Raw genomic sequence first — 27,504 nt, 5'->3', positions numbered from 1 at the left:
CACTGACTTTATATGGTCTCTGAATTCCCCATTAGAGCTTCATTTGGGACCTTGAAGCTGCAGTTTCCCCAACCCTGACAAGGTTTTTTCTATCTCCAGAAGTCCCTTGTGATCATGAAAACGCTTCTCAGAGAGATAGAGTTAATTACAAAAGATGACATAGATAACTTTGATTACATGAGATGGAAAAGCAACAGAAAAAAATTAATACACCTAGGATAAGATGGGGAAGTAGTCAAATGGGAAAATTTGTATTTTGTTTGAAAACATTTGGATTACATTTCTCTGATGAAGGTTTGGTATCCAAGCTATATAAAGAATTAATATAAAACTAATAAATTTCTCAATAAATAAGTGGTCAAAGGGTATGAACAAGTAGTTACCAAAAGAATTACAAAATATTCACAACCACTTGAAAGAATGCTCATAATCACTAAGAATAAGAGAAATGCACACAAAAACAACTCCTAGGTTTTACTTCTACCCTAAAAATTGGCAAAGATGACAAAAAATGGCAATACTCATGTTGGAGAGATTGTGGGATTATAAGTATACTAATACATTGTTGGTGGAGCTATGAAATAGTACAACCATGAAAAAACATAAAAAATGTTTGCAATAATGCAAATAAAGTGACCTAGATGTCCATACTCTTTGAACTAGAAACTCCATTACTGGCCTCGATAAGAAGAAAGTCTACGTCTGTCTCAAAATATTTATAGCAGCACTTTTTGTGATAGCAAAGAATTGGAAACAGTAAATGCTCATTGACTGGGGAATGGCTAAACAAATTATGGCCCATGAATGGGATGGAATATGACTGTGCTATTATATATGTCATGAATGGAGCAGCATGGAAAGATTTATATGAAATGATGCAGAGTGAAGCAAGTAAAACCAAGGAAACAGCACGCACAATAATTACCACAAAGCTAATGGAAAGAACAATCATATACCAAAAAAAAGAGAAAGCAAAAGCAAATATAACAAAACTGTAAAGATTAAACAGGACTTAAAGGAAAAGAAATGAGAGGACAACCCTAACCCACTTCTTCATGGAGGTGAGAGGGCCACAGGCATTACACATTGCACATATCTTTGGACTTTTTTAATGTGTCCATCAGTTGTGCTGGTTTCTTTTCCTCTTAAAAAAAACCCCCACTATTATATGGGATGGATTATATAGGAGGGGGCAGGGGAGAGGGAAGGATACTAAGGACTATAGAGTGCTAGGCCTGGAGTCAGGAAGATCTGAGTTCAAATGTGGTCTCAGATACTTACTAGCTATGTGACCTTGGGTTAAGTTATTTAACCTCTGTTTGCCTCAGTTTCCTCATCTGACAAATGGGGATAATAATAGCCCCTGCCTCCCAGGGTCATTGTGGGAATCAAAAGAGATAATTGTAAAATGCTTAGCACAATGTAAGCACTATGTAAACATTAGCTGTTATTATTATTATTATTTAAGAAGCAAGGTATCAACTGAAACAAAAAGAAAAAATGCCCGTTGGAGGGCTCACACCTTAAATGATCAGCTTTTCTAATAGTTAAAGCATGGCTTTTGTAGGATGGTCACACGACTGTTAGGAATGGGGGGAGGGGAGGGGAAGGGATGTCCGGAGAAGTGGGGCTCCCTAGGGTATACTAATTCTTTAAAAACTAGCAGATCAGCATCCTTACCCTGTGTGTGTGTGTGTGTGTGTGTGTGTGTGTGTGTGTGTGTGTGTGTGTGTGTGTGTGTGTGTGTGTGTGTGTGTGTGTGTAGATCTCTCTGTGTGAGTTTCTCTCTTCAACTCAAAGGCGTCACCAGACAGGGTTCTGTCTCTACGGCTCTTTCCTACATAAACTTTCCTAGAACAAGAGAAAAAGAGGAGCCATTCTGTGGTTTCCCATTAAGTGAGAGCTCTCCCTTTTTTCCCATTCCAAAGGTTACGTGTTAGGGATTTAGGATTTGAAGGTAAGTTTTCATCTAATGTATTGGAGATATAGAGAATAGTTTTTCTCCTCTGTCCCCTGCTCTGGAGCAGGCAGGATTAGGTGAAGGATTTGTGGCCTAAACTGCCTTTAATCTGTAGCTAAATTTAGAAACAGACTGACATCGCCCATGGTTTTCTTTTCTTCTCTGATAGGGAGGTTCCTAGATACAAGCCTCACAGTAGCAAGTTGGGGAGAGAAAGAGGGAGAGGAAGGAGAAGGGGAGGGTCTGTGAGCAACTCTAACTGCAGGGAAGGAGGCCTATCCAGGCATGGTGATGTGGCTTGTGAGCTGTAGGAAGCATTCTTAGCCCCTGCCCTGTGAATAATTAAAATCCACCCCACCCCATCTCATCTAATCCCAGCCTCTTTACTCAGAGACAGGACTAGTTGATGGGGAGCACTAAATTGCTTTATAGGGCTCCATAAGTTTATTTCAACCCCAAGGCCTAATGAACTTAGGTCATCATATCATTAACACTTCCCTGCACCCGCAAATACCAACAGAACCATGGCCACCTGCCAGGCTCTCTTTCGGCTCTAGATCAGGTAGCTGGCATTGAGTCTAGAGTCAGGAAGACATGTTCAAATTAGCCTCAGATGTTTACTAGCTGTGTGACCCTAGGCCCAGTGTGACCACTTAACCTCTGTCTGCTCATCTGTAAAATGGGGATAATTAATAGTACCTCCCTGGAGGGTTGTTGTGAAGATCAAATGAGGTAATAATTGTAACAGCACAGGCGTATGGCAAACACTCTGTAAATGTTAGCTGTTATGATCAGGGGTTTTAAACTTGGGCTCTATGAGCTTTTTAAAAATATTATAACTCTCAGTGAGGCAGCTAGGCGGTGCAGTGGATAGAGCACCAGTGCAGGAGTCAGGAGGACCTGAGTTCAAATCTCACCTCAGACACTTGACACTCATTAGCTGTGTGACTTTGGGCAAGTCATTTAACCCCAGTTGCCTCATCCTGGGTCATCTCCAGTCATCCTGATGAATATCTGGTCACTGGATTCAGATGCCTCTGGAGGAGAAGTGAGGCTGGTGACCTGTACAGCCCTCCCTCACTCAAAAAAAAAAACCAGTCAAGTACAAGTCATGTCATCATTTCTCTGATGCCATGGTCTTCTTCGGCAACAAAGGACGAACACACAACTTTCAGTATAATTGGTTTATTTTATAATTCTATATATTTCATTTTATGCATTTAAAAACATTATTCTGAGAAGGGATCAACAGGCTTCACCAGCCACTTGCACAAGGGTCCTGGGCACAGGAAGGATTACCCTGGTATCCGTCTAAGATCCTGTGACCCTTCCAGGACAGTGACTGACTCGCATTTACACTATCATCACAGTGGTCCCCACTTTCAGGACTGCCTGAGTTTGATACAAGTTCCTATTCACACTTGCATTACAACTCACAGGGAATTCTGTGCTCAGCCTCCTCTTAATTAAGTGGGTATTCCGTTTCAGATAAGATGTACTGTATTTTTGTCTTGTTTTATTTTGATATCACTTCCTGAATTCAGTCTTTTGACTTCTTGAGCCACAGAAGAGGAGTTGGAGGGAATGCTGCTGTGCCAGTGGGGCAGAGGACTGGGGAAATGTCTCAAGATTTGTAGAGAATCACTTGGGCCTTCCTTGGGGGAACAGCCCCAGGAGAATACCATAGTGGGGGGAAGGAAGGAGACTTCCCCACCCCACTCTACCCCCGACCAGGTGACATCTGATTATGATGAGAGTCCAGGGAAATTTTGAAAGCGAATATAAACCAGAAAAGGGCAACCTGATGTAGTGAACGGTAAGGGAAGGACAGAGGGTACCAGGGGGTGGGTCAACCCTGATCACATTTCTTTCCTGGTTATCCACCCCAGGGATCGCTACTACTTGTGTTGACTGATTGCTCCCTTGCAGAGCGCAGCAAAGTCTTCTCGAATTATAGCATGGGAAGGTACCCTAGGGATAACTTCCTTTTACTACCAATGGGGCTACTTCCACCACCACCATGACGCAGCATTCAGATGGTGCTTAATGGTTTATAAAATGCTTGACATTCTCTTGATATTTACAGTAATTTGAGATAAATAGTATTAGATAAACCCCATTTTACAGATGAGGAAACTAAAGCCCAGAGGGGAGAGAAGTGACTTGTTTAAGGTCACATAGTTTTGTAAAGGCAGAGCCAAGTCTAATCTAGTTGGGTTTCCTGACTCCTAGTCAAGTGCTCTTTCTAGTATTTGTTAAATAAACAAATATTGTTACACGCCAATGGATGGAAAGTGGAAACAGGCTTGATGGGAAAGGAGGGGGGTGTGATGGAATGATTTGACCTGGCAAATCAGGTCAAATTTTCCCTTCTCTTCTACCATGAATTTAGATTAAAACTTGTGTGGGTTCACATTCAGGAAAAAGACCACTGGTGACCATAAACTTGAAGTTCTTCCTTTCAATACCACCCTCATCTCGCATCTACTCCAGGAACTTTCCTTTTTTTCATTCATTTCAGCTGTGTCTGACTCTTTGTGACCTCATTTGGGGTCTTCTTGGCAAAGACACTGGAGTCGTTTGGCATTTCCTTTTCCAGCTCGTTTTACAGATGAGGAAACTGAGGCAAACAGGGTTAAGTGATTTACCCAGGGTCACACAGCTTGGAAGTGTCTGAGGCCAGATTTGAACTCAGGAAGATGAGTCTTCCTGACTCCAGGCCTGGTGCTCTATGCACTATGGCACCACCTAGCTGCCCCAGCATTCCTTTGCTATTTTAAATCTACTGGACTGCCTATAGGAGGAAGAGACATAGTCTTGTCCTTAGGGAGCTTATTATTTGGTTGAGGAAACTGAGCTCAGGATAAACCTTGACTGAAGCCAGGTGACAAGACAAAGGCAGTCAAGTTCAAGTTCTTTGAGAAAGAAGTTGGCCTCACCATCCCACACAATGTCTGGACTTCTTCACACTGGGAGAGGAGACTTGTTGCCTCAGGATGCCCACCATAAGAGGGGCTGTTGTTGCCTCAGGATACCTACCGTAAGAGGTGCTGTAAAATGAATGTCCTGTTCTGGGGCCACCTATTAGGAGAACCTGAGCATCTAGGATCTAGGGTCAGTGAGTAGATTTCAGAGAATCTATAAACTTAAATAGGAAAAAAAAAATTGCACCTTCATTTTCACTAATCTCTAACTGAAATCTAGCTTTTCTTTCAATTATTTAGAAACCTTACTTTGAGAAAAACTCCATAGGTTTCACCAGACTGCCAGAGAGGTTGGGTCCATGACGTGCAAATGATTAAGGACCTCTGATCTGGAACTAATTCAGAACAGAGTGAAATCATGTTCTTTGAGAATTAGTTGAAGGAATTTAGGATAGCATAGAGAAGAAAAGACTTATGGGGACATGTTAACTGCCTTCACAGTTCTGAAGTGTAGTCAGAGGGAATCAGACTTAGTGTGGTTCCACAGGGGAAAACTAGGACCAATAGCTGGTATTTACAGCAGGGGGATTTTAGCTTAGTAAGCAGAAGGGTGTTGGGTTTTTGTTTTGGCTTTTTTTTTTGGAACAAAGTAAGGTGGATCACTTTGTGAGAGGATGAGTTTCTCATTACTGAAGGTGTTCAGATAGAGACCTGTATGATCATTTGTTGGGACTATTGTGGTGGGGATTCATGCCTTGGTGCGGTGCTGAGTGTTGGACTAGATGTTCTCTAAGGTCTCTTTCAGTGCTATGATTTATTCCTGTGATTTCAACGCCAATAGGAAGACTATTCCGAAAGCCACAGTAAAGGAAAGAGTCCCCAGTCCTTTCAGGGGCCCCTGCATATGAAGGGATGCTAACATCATTCCAATAACTCCTTTAAAAAAAAGAACAAAAAACCTCCAATTCTTCTGGTTAGAGAGACAAAGATCCTATCCAGCTTATATGGCATCTAGGAATATGAGTCCTGATTTTTAAGGTAAGTTTTCTGTCTTTGAGGCAGCCAGGCTTGGATATGCCCCCATTGACTGCCACTATCCATACAGGGTGAGACTGTGTGGGTTTAGAGAAGCTTACTTCTCCTCCTGGCTCCAACTGAGCTCCCTCACAGGGGACCAAGGACAGACTGAGCCTAGTGTGGTTTTTCCTGCTGTGGTTATTCAGTCTTTCCCTTGCCAGCAGTTGACAATGGCCTGTTTCAGAGCAATAGGGGCCAGCCTCTCACTTTCTTGGCTCTGGGCTCTCTGTCAGCTCAGCTCTCTAGGTGACTGCTTGGGGGAGAAATTCCTGCCTCAGGCCTGGGGCCTTTTGGGGCCCTCTGCCTGTAAGTAGGACACCTTCCCCCACTCCTTTCTAACTAAGGTAAATCTCAGTGGGACTGACTAATTGGGAAGAGAAAGCTGGTATGGGGGCATAGTCTTTAATGTTGATAAAAATTTTAGTGACCTCTGGGTCTGGGATCTTTGCAGCTATATAGACAGGACAAGAGGAAATAGGCACAAGAAAGAGGAATGAGGGGTGGACTTCTACCATAAGAATGGGACTTTCTTATAAATGATGAAGAACAGGAACAGGTTTAGGAGACAGAGGGAGGATTGATCAAAGTTCACTTGGATTGATCCACTTCATTTTGGAAAACTCTTTAAGAATTTTATTGAGGTGAAATTTACCTCCCTCCCTTTCCCTCTCCCCAACCCCAAAATAACTGCCTTCTCTTGGTCCTAGTTTCCCTCCATAGAGCCACAGTGAAGAAGTCTGATCCCTTTAAGTACTTGAAGACAGTCATCATGTCTTCCTAAGTTTTTGCTCCCCTATGCTTTGTTACTCAGGGCCCTTCTAATTGTCCTTTCCTCCTTCTCTAGTTCCTCTTTTATTTTTCTTATCTGTCTCTCAAGCCAGTTTCTTCTTGCCCTTTGCTCAGTGAAGATGAGGGTCAGCTGATGGCCATGTCATAGCCCTGCAGACCCTTGCATGTAGTCATTATTTTACTATCATTGTATAATAGCATCTGTTAAGCTTTTTAATATTGCAAATGATGATATGCAAAAGTTAATCAATACCTGGGGCAATGCTTATTGGAGATTAGAAGAGAAAGAGGAAAATTCTTCCATAATTCTCTTTTTAGCTCCCCTTTCTGCATTAAGCACATGCTTAGGCCCATATTGTCATTACTCACCTTCTAATGATTCCATATTCTACTAGTTCTGTTTTTGGAGGGGCAGAGATGAGGTACAGAGGGAGTATTATTCAGTATGGTTTTGGCCAATGTAAAATAAGTGGGGCAATACATTTGAGGAAATAGCCTACTCTAGTGGATTGAGGGAATCAGGAATCAGAAAGGATTCAAATTCTGCCTTTGTCACATATGAGCTGGGTGATTCTGAGCTCAATCTCTCAGTGCCTCAGTGGACTAAGACTCAAATTAGAAGGTAACTGATTCATGTTGGTGCAGGGAGTTTCCACATTGGTATTTCCCACAACTGATGAAATTACAGGTTCACACCTTCCCTCTTTCCCCTCATTATCTTGCCATCCCTATATAGCATATTCATTGTATCAGTCTGTTATCAGGATCTGTTGACTCAAAGTCATAATGATCCTTGGAAGGTTTTTTTTTTTTAAATACACTTACTGCTATTCTTTTTTTCCCCTGTCTAAATGGATATTACACAAACTGAAACCACATTGATTAGAGAAATAATACAGATAATATATTTGACAAAATTTTTTATAAAATCATTCTGGGCAAGATAGAGAGATGTGACCTGGATGACAGTAGGGTGAGGTGGATACAGAAATGGTTAAACAACCAACTGCGAATTAGTGAATGGATGTCAAATTGTATAAAAGTCTCTAGTGGAACGCCATAGATCACTGCCCTTGGTTCTGTACTATTCAATAGGGGCAGCTAGGTGGTGCAGTGGATAGAGTGCAGGAGTCAGGAGGACCTGAGCTCAAATCTCACCTCAGACATTTGACACTCACGAGCTGTGTGACCTTGGGCAAGTCACTTAACCCCAATTGCCTCATCCTGGGTCATCTCCAGTCATCCTGATGAATATCTGTTCACTGGATTCAGATGACTCTGGAGGAGAAGTGAGGCTGGTGACCTGCACAGCCCTCCCTCACTCAAAAAAATAAACCAGTCAAGTACAAGTCATATCATCATTTCTCTGATGCCATGGTCTTCTTTGGCAGCAAAGGACAAACACACACACTGTTCAACATTTTAAATAAGTGACTTGGATGAAGGCACATGTCAATCATGCTTGTTAAATATGTAGATTCTATAAAGCTAGAGGGGTAAGTTGATGTGTTGTTTGTCTGGATTGGCATTGAATAAGATTTTGATCAGCTAGAACAGTGGTTCTCGAATGTTTTTGGTTCATGGTATAGTATTCTTTGCTCAAGGATTTGAGTTGCAGTGAACATTTAAACTGATAAGAAGAGTTCTCAGAAAGTCAGGCCTCCAGACCTATTACTCAGGCTTTGATATTCCTCCATCTCTCTTTTTCCTACCCCACCCCTCACCCTTTTCTTTCTTTACCTCAAAGGAGGCAGCTTTGTGCCTCTTCTCATAGAGCTGCTATTGTGACCTTCCTGACACCAAACCAGGAATAGCAACTGAGAACACCCATCTTCCTGAGTTCAAATCTGTCCTCAGACACCTACTACTTGTGTGACCCTTAACCTTGTTTGCCTCAGTTTCCTCATCTGTAAAATGAGCTGGAGAAGTAAACCAATGTCTTTGCCCAGAAAACCCCAAATGGGGTCACAAAAAGTTAGACACAATTGAAAACAACTAAACAACAACACCAATACCTAACTGGGTAGTCGCTAGATGTGCAAATCTCAGGGTATGGGGAGAAGGTGTTCATGTCATCTAAGTGAAATGAAAATGTAAAGTTTTACAGTTCTGCTTTTAAAAATCAACTTTGGGAGTATAGGTTTGAGGAAAAAAGTCTAGATGACAGTTCATGTGAAAAAGACCTGGAGGTTTAGAAGTACATTTCAAGCTCACTATGAAACAATAGGATGACATGGCAGCCAAAAAATTGAAGTTGAATTTGAGCAATATTAATTAGAAATCTCATGTTCAGGAAAAGGAAGGTCATGGTCCTACTGTACTCTGCCCTATGTCAAGCCACATCTAAGATACTGTGCACAGTTCTGATGATCATATTTTAGAAAGGACATTGACAAGCTAGAATGTGCCCAGAAGGGATCTGAAACAGTGCCATCCATAACTGTCAGGAGTGAAAAGGACATGAAAACTGTTTTAAAGTATTTGAAGGGCTGTCATGTCAAAGGATTATATTTGTTTTGCTTGGTCTGAGAATATATACTTAAGAAAAATACAAGCAAATGGCAGCAAGATAAAGGATAGTTACATCTCTTTTGGCTAAGAACTGTGAACCATTTCCTCAAGCCAGACTATTTACAGTGGGTAGGAAATGCCCATGCTGAGTTCTTGTCTACTTCTGAAATCTTGGTTTTCTTCTAGTATCTTTTTAAACTCCCTTAGTTCAGGTCTCATCTGACATAAGGCCAGAAACCCATTTTAGTTCTTAGTTCTATTGATGCCTTCCCCCTGGCCACCCCTTTTCTTGCTTAAGTAAATATTCCTAGTATTCTATTTAAACAGAAAAGGAGCAAAGCAAAACTGTGGTAATGGAACTGATTTTAGTCTTTTCCCATCATGCTCTCTATTCTATGCAAATCACAGGAGCTAGACTAGTAGGACAAGATGGTGACCTATACTCCATCCCAGCAACAAATTGCAGTTGATCTCTCTTTGGTCTTGCTATATCATTAATTTCTTCATTCTTTGACAATAAGTACTTTTAAAGTATTTGAAGGTATTTGAAAAGAGTTAGTTCTCAAGTTGTCTGTTCTTTTTCCAGGTTCTTCCACTACAGTCCAAGTGGAATATAAGCTTCTTGAAGTCAGGGACTATTTTGGTCATTGTGCTATCAGTGTCCATCACAGTGGAAGCAATTCACAATTACTGACTGAATTGAATTGAATCTTGTTAATACTATTAATTTACTAAACAAAATATTCATGGAAAGAGCAAAGGAAAACTTGCGCTAAGACACTGTACTAATGATTTGATTCAAAGGGCTTCAATTAATGATATTGGATTGTCATCCTTATACCTACTAGTGATCAACAAGTTAATAGAGTATTACTAATAATAGTGGTTTACACTGATATCGCACTTTATACTTTGCAAAATGCTTTCCTATCAACAGCTGTATGAAGTATTATCTTTGTTTTATATGGATGAGAAAACTGAGGTTCAAAAGGTTGTGACTTATAGGGGACTAAAGAATAAGTGGTAGAATGGTACAATGGAAAGAACCTTGGCTCTGGAATCTGAAGACCTGAGTTCAAATCTCACATCTAAGACTTTGCACAACTCAACCTTCTGGATCTCAGTTTTCTCATGTGTGAAATGAGAAGGTTTGGACTAGAATTCCTTCCAGCTCTAGAGCTGTAATCCTATGGATGTGAACTCGAACCCAGTTCTTCTTACTCTAATACTAATTATACCAGATTATTTTCAATTTTATTGTTTGTTCAATGGTCTAGTATTTTTCCTTTCCTGTAGTCTCCATTCTTTACCCTCCCTGGAAGTAAGGTGTTACCAAAAAGGTAAAAAATCCTTGAACAAGTCATTATATTGGCCTCTGTTTCCTCATCTGTAAAATAAAAGGGTTTGTTAGATAGATCTCTAATATTTCTTCCACATCTAACATTGTTTGACATCATGACAATCATTCTTCAGGTTCCACATCAACTCCTACTTTCTCCAGGAAGCCTTCTCTGACTACCCATCTCCCATTGATGGAGTCCTCCAACATTAGATGTTCTGTCTGTACCCCACCAACAACACTTAATTATTATCACCCCCCCATATCTATATAACACTTTAACTTTACCTGATAATGTTTAATCTATTATATTATCCTTACATTATTTCTTGTCTATGTGTGGGTGTTGTCTCCTTGAGGGGTCATCAAGGTACATAAATGCTGTCTTCTCCTCTATGACCCAATATCCTGATTATCCTCATGAGGGGTTTAGTATATTAAAGGGGAGTAAAAGATAAGGTATTAATGGACTGGAGTATGTCCAAGGTCATTCCTCGGCTCTGACATTCTATGATTATATGCTATTATTTGAGTAAAGGGAAGTTTGTGGTTTGTCCAAGTTACACTACTAAGCATTGCCTAGCATTTATAAATTTGTTTGTAAATCCTAAGTTCCAAGTTTCTTCCTTATCTACTGAGATAGATTAATGTCCCTATTTACTGTCACTGGCAAATGTTCCTTTTCCTAGCTTTTCCAGCTTTATGAGAAAACTTGGCAGCTTTCTGGGACTGAGTACTAAGGGTAGTTGGCTCCCAAGAGTTTTAATCTTAGGTGATGAGTGGCAGGTCCCCCATCCTCCTGCCTCTCCCAAACTAATCCTCTGTCACAGTGCCTGGCTTGGCAGCCACACAATAACCCTGCCTGTTTGTACTGGGGCCTGGACAGACCACTCTATCTCAAGGGCATACTAAAAAACAAAACAAAACAAAAAAACCATAACCACAGTTGCTAATCGAGATGCACTTTCCCTGAGGTGCAGAATACAGTAGGCACCCGGGATACTGAAAGGCAGTGATTCCTGGTCTACTTTATTCTTTTTTAAAAACAAAAAATTCAATTTTTAAATAATTTTGTGTTCTAAATTTTCTCCCTCCCACTCATTGAGAAGGCAAGAAAAGCAAAACCCATTACAAATGTGTATAGGCAAGGAAAACAAATTCCTGCATTATGCATGTTGAAAAAAAAAAACAAAAGAAGGAAGGAAAGAAAGTCTATCAGCTCTCTACCTGGAAGTGAATAACATGTTTTATCTTAAGTCCTTTGAAATTGTGTTAGGTCATTGTATTGACTAAAGTTGCAAAATCTGTCAAAGTGGTTTATTTTTGCAATATTGTTGTTACTGTATAAATTGTTCTCCTGGTTCTGCTCACTTCACTTTGGATCAACTCATACAAGTCTTCCCAGGTTTTTCTGAAACTATCCCCTTCATCATGTCTTATCACATTTATATATATCATAACTTGTTCAGTCATTCTCAATTTGATGGGCACCCTCAGTTTCCAATTCTTTGCCACCACAGAGGGGTCCTTTTCCTCTTTCTTTGATCCCTTTGGGGTACAGCCCTAGTAGAATTGTGGGGTCAAAGGGATGCACAATTTAAAAGCTTTTGGGGCATGGTTCCAAATTACTTTCCAGAATAGTTGGACCAGTTCACAGCTCCATCAACAGTGCATTAGTGTACCTGTTTTCCCACAGTCCCTCCAGCATTTATCTATTACCCTTTCTGGGGCCTGGCCTTCTAGTCAAACAATAATTCTTTCATACGAATCTGTCCTAAAGAAGTTTCCCAGTCTCAATATGAGCACACTACATGGCTCTATTCTCTCAGTTATGACTTCCCTCTGTTGATAGCCCATGAGCTGGAAAAGAATTATCATTACAACAATGAAGCTTGGAATTTTGCTTTCCTGGGTATGGTAGGAAATCCTATTCTGCCTTGGAATTCTCTGAGACTCAGTGGGTCCCATGGGCATAGGCTTTCTTGTTCCATTCCTTCCTTTTCTCTATTTTTGGGGTACATGTGATCATTGACACTGAGCCCTTAGGGAATCTTCATGAAAACCCCAGGCCAAAAATCCAGAGCTGGAATCCACTAAGGTAGAATCATGTTATGTGTACCCTGGTCCAGAGTAGCTCACACTATGAGATGCATATATTATGTTTTACAAAACATTTTCCAGTCTCATTGGGTCATAGATGTCTTATTGCCCTTTCTGAGGACAGCCCTGATGCTCTGAGGAATTTTTCCTCCTTCTAGAGTGGGCCTCTCCTGAAAGATATTACTTACAAATTCTGTTTCTCATCATAGCTCAGGTTCCCTCCCTACCAAAAGAATCACCTTGGTGATGTTTTTTATATGGTGAGGATTTATGGCTCTATGGCCTTACACACAGGAATTTACCTGCTGAGCTTCTTGGCAGTTGGGAGTTGGTCTTTTATACAACTATGATACTATTTTCTGTACTTGATAAGTCAGGTGTACCAAAAAGCACCCTCTCTGAGGCCTATAATGAGACATTTATGGGAACATGTCCTTGGCTTCCCTGAAACTCTTAGCTTTTATTTTCACCATGAAGAAGTACAAATATAGTGAGTATAGCCTGTCCCTGAAAGCCACCTGGATGACATACTTGGCCCCAGGGAGGGTGAGCCTGAACTGGAGATAGTAACAGCTTAAGTGTGATAAGGAGCAGCAAATCCAAAGGAGGCAATGATCTTCTGGTTAAGTCACATAAAGTGCTTTGACAATTTATTACTATTTATTTATATAGTGCTATTTATGCTGGACTTTAAGATGAGGTCAATAGTAAAATTATTATCTTCATTTTACCTTTGAGGAAACTGGATATCAGAGAAGTTATGATTGGCCCTTAATTACAAAGTAATTACAAAGTAAGCACTGAAGCTGGGATTCAGTCTGATCCCAAATCTAGTGTATTTTCTATATAATGGAGATGAAGAAAACTGTCATATTCCTTCAATGAAAGGGCCAAGTATGCCATACCTTTCAGACTGAGGCAAAAGAGGGCTGAAGTATTCACTCTCTGGGGTTCCAAATAATATTTGTTAAACTGAATTGAATTGCTCGCACAAAGATCCATTTTTTTTTCCTGCCAACAGAAGAGTACTGGAATGCCCTCAATGAACTTCCATTTCCAAGTTTACAGTTTGGGAAGACTAATCCCAGGCTCTCAGTGCCTGCTAGCACCTCCCAGTGTGAAGAAGGTTCATCATTAGAAGGTTGGCCACCAGGTAATTATCATTATCATCGTTATTATCATTTACCACAATAACCCACAAAACAGACAAAACCACAAAATGATCTATATGTAGCCCCCTTTTGTTTCTATAGTTATAATGGTGTGAAAATTGTGATAGAGGGTGCTAAGAATCACACAATTCTTAAGCCATCTACATTCACTGATTTAATTGTTAGTTTTCTCAGTATCAGATTTTTGTTCAAAGACCAGTGAAGTGACCTACTATTGTTTGAAGTTCCAGTTAGATAGAAGGGTAACTCTCCTCCGAGAAGTTAATAAAGAAGCTGTTAGACTTTATTTCATCATGTACACAGAAGCAAAAAAGAGTTATCAGTCCAAGAGCTAACTGGACTGAACAAGTAGTCAAAGGATATGAACCAACAATTCTCAAAATAATTGCAAACTATTAACAACCATAAGCTCCAAATCATTAATAATAAGACAGATGCAAATCAAAACAACTCTGGGTTTTGTCTCATATCCATCAAGTTGGCAAAGATGATAAAAGATGGAATTAGTTAATATGGGAGGGGCTATAGAAAGACAAGCACCCAGATCTGCTATTGGCAGAGCTGTGAACTGACCCAGCATTTCTGGAGAATAATATGGACTTGTGCTAAAAGAGTAAGTGTTCAGGTCCTTTCTCACACACACACACACACACACACACACACACACACACTTGTGTATGTATATGTATGTGTACACACACATATATACATGCATATATATGTGTGTATGTGTATATGTATGTATATATACATATTCCAAGGTGGTTAAAGACAGAAAGAAAGATCCCATCTATACCAAACTATTTATAGCAGCATTTTTTGGGGATAGCAAAGAACTGGAAAAAACATAGCTGCCCATCCATTGGACAAGAGCTCAACAAACTGTGGTACATGAACACGATACAATTTTACTGCACAGTGTAAAACAACAAATATGAAGGATTCAAAGATGCATGAAAAGACTTATATGCATTGATACCAAGAGAATAAACAGAGGCAGTAAAACAGCAAACACGATAAGCACAAGAGTGTAAGGAGAAATTAATCAACCACAATGATGAAGACAGCAACAAAACCCCTGAACACTGTGTAATTATGACTAAGTCTGGCCCTGAAAAAGAGCTCACAAACGTCCCTTTCTCTTTGTAGAAGTAGGGGACTATGGGTGTGGAATATAGCATATTCTGTCAGATATAATTGACACTTTGATTAATTTTCCTGAATTGCTTTTTTTGTCTTTCTTTTTAAAAATCTTTTTATAAGGGTTGGCTAGCTGTGTAGGGAAAGAGTGAGGGATATAATTGGAAATTAAGATGATATTAAAAACAAATGCAAATAAGATTTAAAAAGCCAATTGTCATATGAAAGGAACAAAGATGTGTATAGATATTTCACTGTAAATGGAAACTAATTCTGTAATATTATTTACAATTTATTGAAATAGTTGAATTTTTAAAAAAGAGAGATAATGGGTCACTGTGACTCTTAAGTATTCATGGCAATCATTACTATCATAGCTAGAATACAAACTAATGTCCATTGGTGAAGATAAAGAAATAGAGACGTTTTATGAGGAACTTGCTATGATCCTCCCAACCATGTCAATACTTATTTTGATACTTGGTTACTTCCAGGTACTTAAAGCAAGCACTTAATAAATGATGGTTTGACTTGAATATTAAAGTTGATCATGCTTTATCCAAAAAATGGCATCTGGGAAGATATTAGCAACTATCACTCCATATGCCTGCTCTTAAACTTCTCTATAAAGTGAGAAATGGAAATGGTCTAGAAATATATCCATTATGCTCTCAATGAAAACATAAGAAATAGAAGCAGTCTTTTGCTGGTAGTTTTCTACAACAGATTACATCTTTATAGTCACCTTGTGTGAGAAATAGAAAGAATGTGAGAACCCACTGAGAAATAGTGTGGTGTAACAGGTAAAGACAGCCTGGGAGGCAGGAAGACCCGGGTTCAAGTCATGCTTCTGACACATATTGTCTGTAGGATCCCAGGCAAGACACCTAACCTCAGCACTCCCAGGCAATGCCCTGAAGCCTACAAGTTGTAGGAGAGTTGTAGATTTACACCACCTCAATGAATTTCCTCATTCAGATTTGTTATAGTAATAAAATCACAGTTCTAGACCAATTTTAAAAAAGTAGATCTCATGCTATGTTTTATGACTTTAAGAAAGGGGTTGCTTTGGTAGAACAAAATGCTCTATTTGTAAGGATTTTCTACTAATGGTGACTTTATACAAAGCATTGTATACACTATGTATACAGTGCATTGTATATACAACTTGGAAACACAACCTTGTATACACTGTATTGTATGTGCATTGTATCCGTACATTGTATATAGTCTTGAAAAACAGCCTTGAAACACTATGAAGTCTTTTAAACTGACCTTTACATTTACAACTACGAGAAAGAGATCAATACGGCCACAAAGTGGACCCCAAAAAGCTCCTTGCCCAAGCTACAACATGCTGCTTTCAAATTAGCCCCCTGATGTGTGTATTTTGAAGAGGCCCTGTGAAGATGAACAATGGATCTGGGCTCAGAACTGAGTAGTCAATCTGGATTGCATTTGGGAACTTAAACAGTGTTTTAAATGTTCCCAAACTGTTTGCTGCCAAAAAAAGATAATCCCTTTAGCACCAGCATTCTTCCAATAATGTCATTCAACAGCATACCACAGAGTACCCCAATTTCAAAAGAATTAAGACTGAAAATAACCATAAGGACAATGGAAAGATACACCTGGGCACAAGCTAGCTACAGCATATTACCAAGGACAACTTAAGCACAAGAAGAGATATCAAAGATATGATTGAGGATAAATATGACTGGGAAGAAAGTATGCCAGTTATGAAGTCATAATGAAAGACAACAGATATATGATTCAGAAGGTACACTGGTATCTCTAAGACTCTGAAAGAAAAGAAAAAAGCCTCTTGAGGTTTAGTTAAATCATCTATTAGGATTTATAAGGAAACATGACAAGAATTGCACAGAAGAAGATCTAGAGGGATTGTGATTCATATCAGTGAAGAAATTGTATGTATGTATATATACACACACACATATGTGTATGCATATACATATATCCATATATGTATGTATGTATATGTACACATATATCCTAGAAATCACAGGCTAAGTACTGATCTCAGTCTCAGAGGGATTCATATAAGTCCTTACAAAGACCTTACAAAGGCAGAATCATAAATTAAAGACTGTATCCTCTTAAAAAAAAAGAGTGGTTGGAGGGGAAACATAAGAAAGACAAACCAGGAGTTGAATTCTGAGGCAAGGCTAAGTTCAAAGCCATTACTGCTGGAGTAGTTAATCTTTGAGACTGTGGGGAATTAGTCAATTGGATTGAGATTCGGGACTCAGTTTCCCAGTGTGGGTTACACTAGATGATCTGTAAGTTTCTTTTAGCTATGATATTCTAGAATTTGATCTGCAGGTGGATGACCTATTTAGTGGTTAAATTAAAGTCTGGTTTCCCTTAGATCTTGGCATGTTACCCAGACCCTGTAATCAGTCAGTGTAGGAGAGACAGACTAATTGTAACACAGAATAGTTTGAGTTCAATACAATTATGAAGATACATCTGTTGCAAAAATCTATCTTTTTTGCCATTCCCTCCTCCCTCTTCTCCATCTGTCTATCTTCTATCTTTTGTTCTAGTTTCTTCTGCATGTGCTATCGGTTATTGGTGGGTTTCAGAACAGCTAATGGAAACCAGTAGTGAGATGAAGGAGCAGGGATCAAGGAGAAGCTGCCTTGGGGGGGTGAGGGTCTCAAGATGATTGATTACTTGTTAGGATGCTGTAGGAAGGATTAATTCATCAAGCATGTTGTAAGACCAGTGACCTCTCAGGGTCATATCTGAGACTCCAAGTCTGGTATGGCTAGGGTAGTATTGGTCCTGGAACAAACAAATTATAGACCAGTGACCTTGACTTTGATGCTTGGAAAAATCCATCTAGAGTATATCAGCAAAAGAATGGTTGGTGAACAGCTAGCAAAAAGGAGTGTTGATTACAGAGCACCAGCATGGCTTCATCAAAAACAGGTCATACTAGACAAACCCAATTTCCTTTTTCAACAGGTTTACTAGGCAGATATATAAAGGGAAGTAGTTTTAGCTATAGCTATAAATAGCTATAGAAATAGTTTACTTAAACTTTATTTTTTAAAATAATGTTTATTTTTCCTAATTGCATGTAAAAACAATTTTTAACATTTGTTTTTCAAAATTTTGAGTTCCAAATTCTCTCATTCCTGCTCTTTTTTCCCTCCTCCCTAAGACAATAAGCAATTTGATATAGGTTATACATGTGCAATCATGCAAAACATATTTCCATATGAGTCATGTTGTGAATTTACTTAGTTTTAGCAAGGCATTTGATAAAATAGAGAGTTGTGGGCTAGATTATAGAACAGTTAGGCAAATTCAGAACTGGTTGAGTGGTCACACTTAAAGAGTAGTCATTAATGGACCAATGTCATTATGGAAGGAAATTTCTAACAGAGTGCCTTAGGGATCTGTGGTTGGCCTATGCTTTTCCACATTATTTTCAATAAGTTAGAAAGACATAAATGTCATGTTTGTCAAATTTGCAGATGACAATGTTAGGATGGACAGCTAATATTTTGAATGATAAAATCAGGAACCAATAAAAATGTTGACAAGCTAGAACATTGGGCCAAGATGAAAAATAAAAAGGATAAATGTAAAAAATTCATACTTAGGTTGAAAAAAATTCAACTACCAAAATATAGGATAGAGGTCTAAAAATGACCTTGGGATTTTAATGTACTAACAATGTGATAGGCATAGTGACGGAATGGATCTATGATTTATTATTATATATTTTATATATAATATGTATTATAATTATATATTATTATGATTCAGGAATTCTGGAAGAGGAAGCTCCCTCTACAAAATCAAGTTGACATTGGCACCTTCTCTTCAACTTATTGTCATAGAGAATTGCTAGAACACACTGCCAGGATGTGTCCTAAATAAGGTTTCATCCCAGATCTTCCTGGCTTTGAGTCTAGTTCTCTTTCCATTATACCAGACTGCCTCTCCTGATTATATTATATGACAACTAAAAAAAGCTAAGTTTGAATTAGTGGAGTCCGAGTATCTAGAGTTATAGGGGTAAAAGTTTCAGCATACTTTGCTATGGTCACACTACACTTGGGAGTATTGTGTAGTTTTCTGGGTGTCTCATTTCAAGATGAACACTGATAAGTTAAAGAAAGTTCAGAGATGGACAACCAGGATGGTGAAGGAAGGTGCTCTGAGTTTTTACTGTGTAAGGACTGGTTGAAGGAACTGGTGATATTTAGCTTGGAGAAGAGAAGACTTAGAGGTAACATCATAGCTATAGAATTTGAGAGATGCTCATGTGGAAGAGGAATTTGATTTGTTCTCCTTTGGTCCAGAGGCAGGAAGAGAAATAATGGCTGGGAGTCACAAAGAAGCAAATTTAGGTTTGATCAAAGAAAAATTTCCTAACTATAGAGCTACCCAGAAGTGGGATAGACTGCCTTAAGATCCCATTCAAACAAGGACTGAGTGAATATTTCTTAGGTGTGTGTCAGAGGAGATTCTTATTTGTTATGGTCTGGAATAAACAGAATCTCTGGTCCCTTTCATCTCAAGTCCTTTGATTTCCTGACAAGACTTAGATTATTGGGATGTTTTTGCTGTTGTTCAGTCATTTTCAGTCATGTCTGACTCTTTATGACTCTATTTGGGTTTTCTTGACAAAGATACTGGAGTAGGGAGTCAAGATGGCAGAGAAAAACCAGGAAGTTGCCTGAGCTCTCACCAGTTTCCCTTGGAAACAACGTTAAATCAAGTCACCAAAAAAAATTCTGGAGCAACAGAATCCACAAAAAGATTGAGCACAATCATTTTCCAGCCTAAGATAACTTAGAGGGACTTCAGGAAAGGTCTGTTTCACTTGGGTAAAAGGGGAGTGCAACCTAGAGTTGCAGTGTCTAGGCAAGTCAGTGGGAGGCTCTTAGCCAAAGCACAGATCAGCAACCGAGGCCCTATGTTTTTGACTCACCAGACTAGCTGTGAGATCTCCACCCCAGCATAGCAGGCAATTACCAGCCCCAGAACCCAGAGCGTACAACAGGCTCAACTAGGCTGGGCCACCCTAGTGCAGTGGGCAAGCCATCAGCCCCAGAGGCCCCAGTGGAGAAAGCCAGCGACCAGGCTCCTGGCCCCCACGGCAAGAAGCTGGAGACAGTGCCCCCTGCACCCCAGAAACAGAGCTCAACTTTTAAAAGTGAGCAAAAACCAAGAGCCTTGACCACAGAAAACTACTATGATGACAGGGAAGATCAAAAGGACAACAAAGCCAATATGCCATTTCCTTCTCTAGCTCATTTTATGAAGGGAAACTGAAGCAAATAGGGTTAAGTGACTTGCCCAGGGTCACATAGCTAGTAAGTGTCTGAGATTGGATTTGAACTGAGGAAAACGAGTCTTCCTGACTCCAAGCCCAGCACTCTAGCCATTACACCACCTAGTTGCCTAACATTATAATTACTGGGACCGGGCTCTAAATCCTTAGATTCAATACACTGAAATCAGTCTCTAATAACAGAAACTCAGAGATTGTAGGATCCATACACAGAGCTAGAAGGGACTTTAGAAGCCATCTGGTACAGTTTACCTGAAACTTAGAGAAGATGTGCCCAAGATTGTACAAGTGGGCAGAGTTTGGTTTTGACCTTAGGTCTTTTGACTCCAAACTAGGTGCTCTTCCTAATGTACTGTAGTAGAAGGTGGCATACTTCCACTGTAGTAAAAAAAACCAGTTGTCATAGCTGTCCCCCATCTATCCCATATGAAGTTTGCTTCTTCTCTATGTCTCTGTTCCACTTGCTTTGCCCAAAGACCCAGGCGTAGCTGATGCTACCACCAGAACTCACTTCAGATACCAGATACCAGATATCTTGATCTAGAGAGGGTAGGGGAAGATTCTTTGGTTCCTTGGTTCTAGGGTACAAGGTGGAACTTTAAAAAAAAAAAATTAAAAGGAATCTAATGGGAAAACAAAAGGAAATGAAGAAAGCAGAGAGTTTCCAGAGCATAGGTTTAATTAATCTAAGTAACCAAAATCTAGACAGGTTTTGCCAGTACCATTTGACTTCATCACTTAACCACAATTCCTATTCTTCATCTCAACTATTCTACTTTTCAATGGAGGTTCATCTTTCCCACTTTTTGTTTTAGGCTGTGCTTGGCACTGGTTTTCCTAATGGCCTTCATGGTGGCCACCATCTTCCCTAGAACCTGTGTGCATTACATATCATACATCCAGCAGCAGACTCTTGTGTTTCTTCTTGTCTCAAAGTCCAAGATTTCTGTAACAGCCTAAGTTTCTGTTTTCCCCGTACCTCTGCCCTCCCCAGTTACATCTTATAGTGTCAAGCAAGTAATCACCATACTCTGAGCCCAATGACAACTCAGGTTACCAGCTCTATTTATTTACTCCAGGTCTTCTTTGGAAGGAAGAAAGGAAGGAAACAAGCACTGATTAAGCACCTACTATGTGCTAAGCACTATGCTAAGTGCTTTACAAATATTATCTCATCTGATTCTCACAACAATTCTGGGAGGTTAAGTGCTATTATTCTTCCCATTTTACAGTTAAGGAAACTGAGGCAGAGTGACTTGCCCAAAGCTGCCAGCTTGTAAGGTAAGGTCAAATTTGAACTCAAGTCTTCTTGACTCCAGGACCAGTGCTCTATTCACTGGGCCACCTACTTGCTTCTGAGTCTTTGATGACTCACCCCTTAAGTATGTGTCCCAGAAGAATGATTTTTCACCCAGAATCCTGTTATTACTGGTTTACAACACTGAAATTAACCATCATAAAAATAACAATTTCTTTTGGAAGTAGAGAGGATTGTTTTCTTATACCCACCTATGCCACAGGGCCAAACTTAAGAAAAGACAAACTCAGAACTCCTCTTCTTTTTTCTGAACCTGGTTAGTATTGTGAATTCCTCTTCCTTGTGAAGGTGGATCTGAAAGATTTCCTTCTCCCAGTAAAGGACCCATTAAACTACCTAAGGGCAGTCCATGTTAGCCTCTGGAGAGGGTTGTCAAACAGCCAGTATTTGACATGCTTGGGTGGAATTTTATCAAATAAGCTGGTTACTGTTTCTTATAGATGTATCATATTTTGGTTAGGATTTTTAATTTTGTTTTTATTTTTTTAACCATCTATCAGCATGAGCCAGCAGACTCTGTGTGTGTGTGTGTGTGTGTGTGTGTGTGTGTGTGTGTGTGTGTGTGTGTGTGTGTTTTGGATAGCTTGCCTCTCTTGAACATGTAACAGTAGTTTAGGCATTCTTTATTTTCTATTTTAAAAAATCATAGCATATATACAAATACATGTACATATACATATAATCACACATACATACATATATACATGCACATACACATATCCCAGCAAAACAAATCCCCATGTTGGTCATATTAAAAGTGTACTTCTCGTTCTATACTCTAAGTCCATCATCTCTCTGGCATAAGGTGGATGGCATACTTCATCCTGGGTCCTCTGGATTTGTGATTTACTATTTGATTGAAGAGAGTTCTAAAGTCTTTCAAAGCTGCTTTTCTCTAGAATATCATTGTCATGATATAAACTGTGCTTCCAGTTCTACTTACTTCACTCTGCATCAGTTCGGAAGTTTTCCCAATTTCTTCTTTCCTCTAAAACTATCCATTTTGCCATTTCTTAGAGCACAAATTCCATTACATTCATATACCATAATTTATTTAGCCATTGCTCAATACATGGGTACCCTCTTAATTTCTAATTTGGGTCTACTATAAAAAGAACTGTTATAAATATTTTTATACAAAGGTCCTTTTCTTCTTTCTTTGCTCTCTTTGGGTTATAGGCTTAGTAGTGGCATTTGTTGTTGTTTTTTTGTCATTTTTCAGTCATGTTCAACTCTGTGACCCCATTTGGGGTTTTCTTGGCAAAGATATTGGAGCAGTTTTTTCTCTAGTGGAATAAGACAAACAGAGGTTAAGTGATTTGCTCAAGGTCATACAGCTAATAAGTGTCTGAGGCCCATGTCATGCTGCTAGTAAATGTATGAGGCTAGATTTGAACTCATGTCTCCCTGATTACAAGCCCAATGCTCTATTCACTGCACCACCTAGCTGCCCCACTAGTGGCATATGGTCAAATATATAGTCATAGAGTATGCACAGTTTAATGACTTTTTCAAAGTATATATGTCATGCTTTCAGTATTCCTAACTTCTGCACCAGTTGCTGGTACATTAATTTACCCCCAGGCTACTTCCCTGATACTTCCTGTAGAGTAAGGATCTACATTCAGGTTTAGCCTCTAAACTCTATGAGAAGTGCAGACCCACCTCCTTCTTCTAATGGCCTGGGTTTGTGTGTCTGTGCCTTTTGGTATTTCTACATGGTTTTCTGGGCGTTCTACAGCTCCAAACAGATGCATGAAAAAACAGTACCCTTGAAGATCCCAGTGGACCAACTGGAGAAGTTGGAGGAATCTCCAAAGGAACGGAGCCCCTACCTGGAGACCCTGGAGGAGAGGTGAGTACTTCCTTGAGGACATACCTGGAAGAGCATTTCCCAACAAGTCTTTGGGGGTCACTTCCTCTTTCCTCAAAGTCTATCCTTGAAATCTGGAGGGCTTGTATAAAAGCCATCTGAAGTACCCTTCCCTTCCGTCCTTTACCTGAGAGCCTTCTCTCCCACACACTTCTTGGGCAGTACAAAGGACTGGATTTCCACATCCTGCAGCTACATCCCGCTGGCTTTCTCTCCCAGCCTAGCCTGGGGCTGTCACTAGCAGATCACTTTCACTTTAAGCTCAGCAGCATCTGGGAGCAGAGCATTTCTGCCCTGCTCGGGCCATGCCCCTGGTTGAGCTCCTAGGGTCCATCTGAACTGTTAGTTTCTTGCCTTCTACTCCCAGCCCACCATCCCTCCCCCTTGTCTCTACTCATTCCCTGTGATTGACGGTCCCCATGCCATAAGCTTATCCCATAGGTTGCCTGTTGGACAGAGAAGTGGAAAAAGGTTTGAGGTTGGCAGGGACTTCAATTGAGGCCTTTGGCCTTCCTAAGAGCCATGCACTTAGCAGGGTTGGGAGGAACCTACTGATGATGGCCCAAGAGCCTCTGATGCTTCTTGTGCTCATACCCATGCCCAGAGAATGACTTTGATTTTCAAAGCAGCTGTCCTGGATCTCCACAGCATAGCCAGGGCAGAATGGGGGAGCAGGCTTGGGTCTGAGGAAGCATGGACTTGGGAAGGATCTCAATGGGTTTGTTATCCCCAGAGTGGAATGTCTCTCTTACAGTGTGCATCTGCCTGAAGGCCTAAAGGATGAAGAGATAAAGAAAAGCAGCCTAGAAGTGGTGAGTCTGGGATCTTTGTCCCTGCCTTCCAGGAGCAAAGTTCCAAGGGAAGGGAGAAACAAGAGCTAGGGCCTCCCCTTGACCCAGCCTGAGATGCTAGAGAGCTCCAGAGGGAGTGGAGACTGGGTTCTGATGGTTTAGCAAGTCTTAACTCCACTGACAAGGATTTTTCCATGGTGGTTGGCTCAGTCACCAGGGAACCACATGAGCATCAGACTCCTCTGCTACCTGGAGACTTAAGAAAGTGTTACTTCTTATGTCAACACAAAAGCATTAGGCCTTCCTCACTTGATGAAAGACTGCAAGTTCAAGTGATAGCTTTAACTTGTTGAGACCTGCTCAATACAGAAAACTACCATTCAAATTTACCTTTGTCTTCCTGGTAAGTTACAAAGTTCCTTTTAGGGTCTGCTACCTGGGAATCTTGGATCTGGGGCATTCTAGCTGGCCTCTGCTTCCTAGGGTCCATAGTGTTTCAAACCTGCTATGTTTATTTGCAGACACCAAATAAATACAACCACCAATATCATAAGCTGTTCAAGGACATCCCCCCAGAGGAGACTGTTCTGAAAGGTGAGCTAATGATACAGTTTCAGCCCAGATAGTGTGGATGACTAGATCACAGAGGATCTCTTGGGTATTCCTACTCAGAGGTGGTCAAGTTAGGGGCCTTTTTCTAGGTAGTCTTTGAGAGGCAATGTACAGTGGAAAGATTTGGAGTCAAGATGAACCTTAAGGTCCTGGTTCTGACACTTACTTCTGGCCAAGGGCCAGTCACTTTTATTCTCTGGGTCTTACCTTTCTAATACATAAGAAGAGGGTCTTGAACTACTCCAAGGGTCATTCTAGCTCAGACATGCTAGGATTTTATAGTGCTGGCCCTGGAACATTTGTTGGTTCCTATTTTTCTAAAAATATAAAAAGGTTTTGCTGAGCTAGGATACAAAGTTGAGGTCTTAAATGTTTCTTGTAAATTGCAAATGGCTTTATAAAATGTGAGTTTTTGTTATCGTTCTTGTTATGGAAACTGCTGAGTTTCCTCCTCACTAGCAATGTTTTTCAAAGGACTTTTCCTGCACAGTACCGTTGTGTGAGAGTAGAGAGCCAAGGGCCAAGGCTTAGTGGGGCCTCTTTGAGGTAGTGGAGAAAAGTAGAGAGCTAGGAATGGTAACACCAAGAAAAGGGCTTTGGAGGTGGAGGAAAAGAGGATGACTGAAAATTGTGAGTGAGTGAGGTGACTATGGAGAGCAGAACTGGGTAGCAGGAAGGAAGAGATGATGAGATTTTTCTGAAGTGGAAGTTTTGAAAGGCATTTTGGGATAACGGTTACAGGATTCTGCATGACAGCAGGCTGCTTTGGGGGAATGGAAAAGTTTTGGGAAATTCTGGGGAATAAAGAGGGCATTGTTGGAGACAGAGAGGGGCAAGAGGCAGGGTTATGTAGGAAATCTTATTAAATTTTCTAAAGGTTTGAACTTAACAAACACCAAATAAAACAAACATTTCCACATATGAAGTAGAACAGAGAAAGAGGACTTTACACGAAGATATAAATTTTACTTAAATACAGGCTACTTTTCCTTTTTCCTTAATACAGGTTACTTTTTGCCTTAATAATGCAGGTTACTTTTCCAACTGCCTTAAAACTTCCATATGCAGCTGACCTGTTTGTGTTTCTTTCCGGCTTGCCTTCTGGGCATTTTCAAAGACTTCAATCACCCTATTTTCTTTCTTTTGTGCCTTCTTTGGGATAATCTCTCACTATGTCTCTTCTGCTTCCCACCTCCTACTAGAAAAGAAAAAGAAAAAACTAAACCCTTAAACATATTGGCTGTATCCAAAAATGTATGTGTGAAGGAATCTTTAGAGATTGAAAGGAAAGGAATAAAGTAGGAGAGGCAGAAGGGGAAGGCAGATTAGAGAACAGGGTCTCCTGGGCTCTGTTTCTGACTTTGTGGCATCAGGTAGATAGGATAAACAAGTATTTATTAAGTACTTTCTCTGTGCCAGGCACTGTGCTAAGGAAAAGGGATACGGAGAAAGGGAGAATAGTTCCTGCCTAATGGAGCTTACATTTGAGTGGGGCAGACAATTAGGAACATGCACAATGTATACAGAAAAGATAGAAAATAACCCTTGCGAGGAAGGCTGTAGCAGCTGAAGGATGGAGAGGGTCAAAAAAGCCTCCTACGGAAAGCAGGCTTGGAGCTAAGTCATGAAGAATACCAGAGTTACTAAGAGATAAATACAGGTAAGGGAGAGCTTCCTAGGCATGGAGCATGGAGTATCATAGAGGAGGGGAATCTATGTCTTTTCCAATAGCCTTTCTTTCCTGGGAAGTCCACTGGGGAAGTCCAAAAGAACTGAGGGTAGAAGAAAGTTGTAGGATGAGTTTAATCAGACAGCTGATATCCCTGGTTGAGAGAGAGAGAGAGAGAGAGCGCGCGTGCGCGCGTGTGTGTGTGTGTGTGTGTGTGTGTGTGTGTGTGTGTGTGTGTGTGTGTGTGTGTGTGTGTGTGTGTGTGTGTGTGTGTGTGTGTGTGTGTGATGGATCTCCAGCCTTGGCTTAATATGCTTCATGTAGTGGCTGGAGGCCCAGGGCCTTTCTCTTTTCATACTGTGACCTATACTGTGTTATTTGACTTGTCTTTTGTTTGTTTTTGCTGACTGTGGGTCTATCTATGTGGATGTATATCTTTACATTTCTATATTCCAGTGTGTTCCTGTGCACTCCAAAGGGACATCCTCATACAAGGTCGTCTATATATCTCCCACAATTGGCTCTGCTTTCATGCCAGCCTCTTTGGGAAAGACATCAAGGTATGATGGTGCTGCCCCCTTTTGGGGACTCTGTCTGCAATCTCTGGCATGTATTGCAACTGACTGCTTGGTCCAGATGTCTGGTTTTTGGAACTAGATGAGATATTTTATGGATTTTTTTAACCTCCACAGTTAAAAGTTATCAATAAATATCTGTGAATCAAATGAATGAATAGCTCTACAAAACATAGTCACTTTGGGCATCTCAGCTCCTATCAGGGTCTAGAGAAGCATGTTAAGTAATGGAGTCCTCCCTTGTGTTCTGCTTCCCCCAAAACTCTGGGATGAAAGACCTAGTTAAACCCCTCTCATAGTGAGAGGACATCCCAGAAAC

At 40.3% G+C, this 27,504-nt stretch overlaps 1 protein-coding gene across 22 annotated transcripts in view; it reads left to right on the top strand.

The window, feature by feature from the left end:
* Nucleotides 1-27,504, top strand: part of GRAMD2A (GRAM domain containing 2A) — an 80,302-nt gene that overhangs the window by 31,491 nt on the left and 21,307 nt on the right. For 8 of the 22 annotated variants that reach the window (XM_072627943.1, XM_072627944.1, XM_072627945.1 and 5 more), the window contains 5 exons: nt 13,722-13,853; nt 23,407-23,520; nt 24,293-24,350; nt 24,851-24,923; nt 27,067-27,170. In XM_072627943.1, the coding sequence (XP_072484044.1) occupies nt 23,417-23,520; nt 24,293-24,350; nt 24,851-24,923; nt 27,067-27,170 (339 nt within the window). In that variant the 5' untranslated portion in view covers nt 13,722-13,853; nt 23,407-23,416. Of the gene's footprint in view, nt 1-13,721; nt 13,854-21,579; nt 21,629-23,217; nt 23,521-24,292; nt 24,351-24,850; nt 24,924-27,066; nt 27,171-27,504 lie in introns of those variants that run through there. The other 14 variants (XM_072627942.1, XM_072627927.1, XM_072627936.1 and 11 more) reach the window with 6 other exon arrangements.

The sequence above is a fragment of the Notamacropus eugenii genome, chromosome 1, assembly GCF_028372415.1.
Source record: "Notamacropus eugenii isolate mMacEug1 chromosome 1, mMacEug1.pri_v2, whole genome shotgun sequence".
NCBI lineage: Eukaryota > Metazoa > Chordata > Mammalia > Diprotodontia > Macropodidae > Notamacropus > Notamacropus eugenii.
The sequence above is the reverse complement of the archived record's forward strand: the minus strand, read 5'-3'. Positions and strand labels throughout refer to the sequence as shown.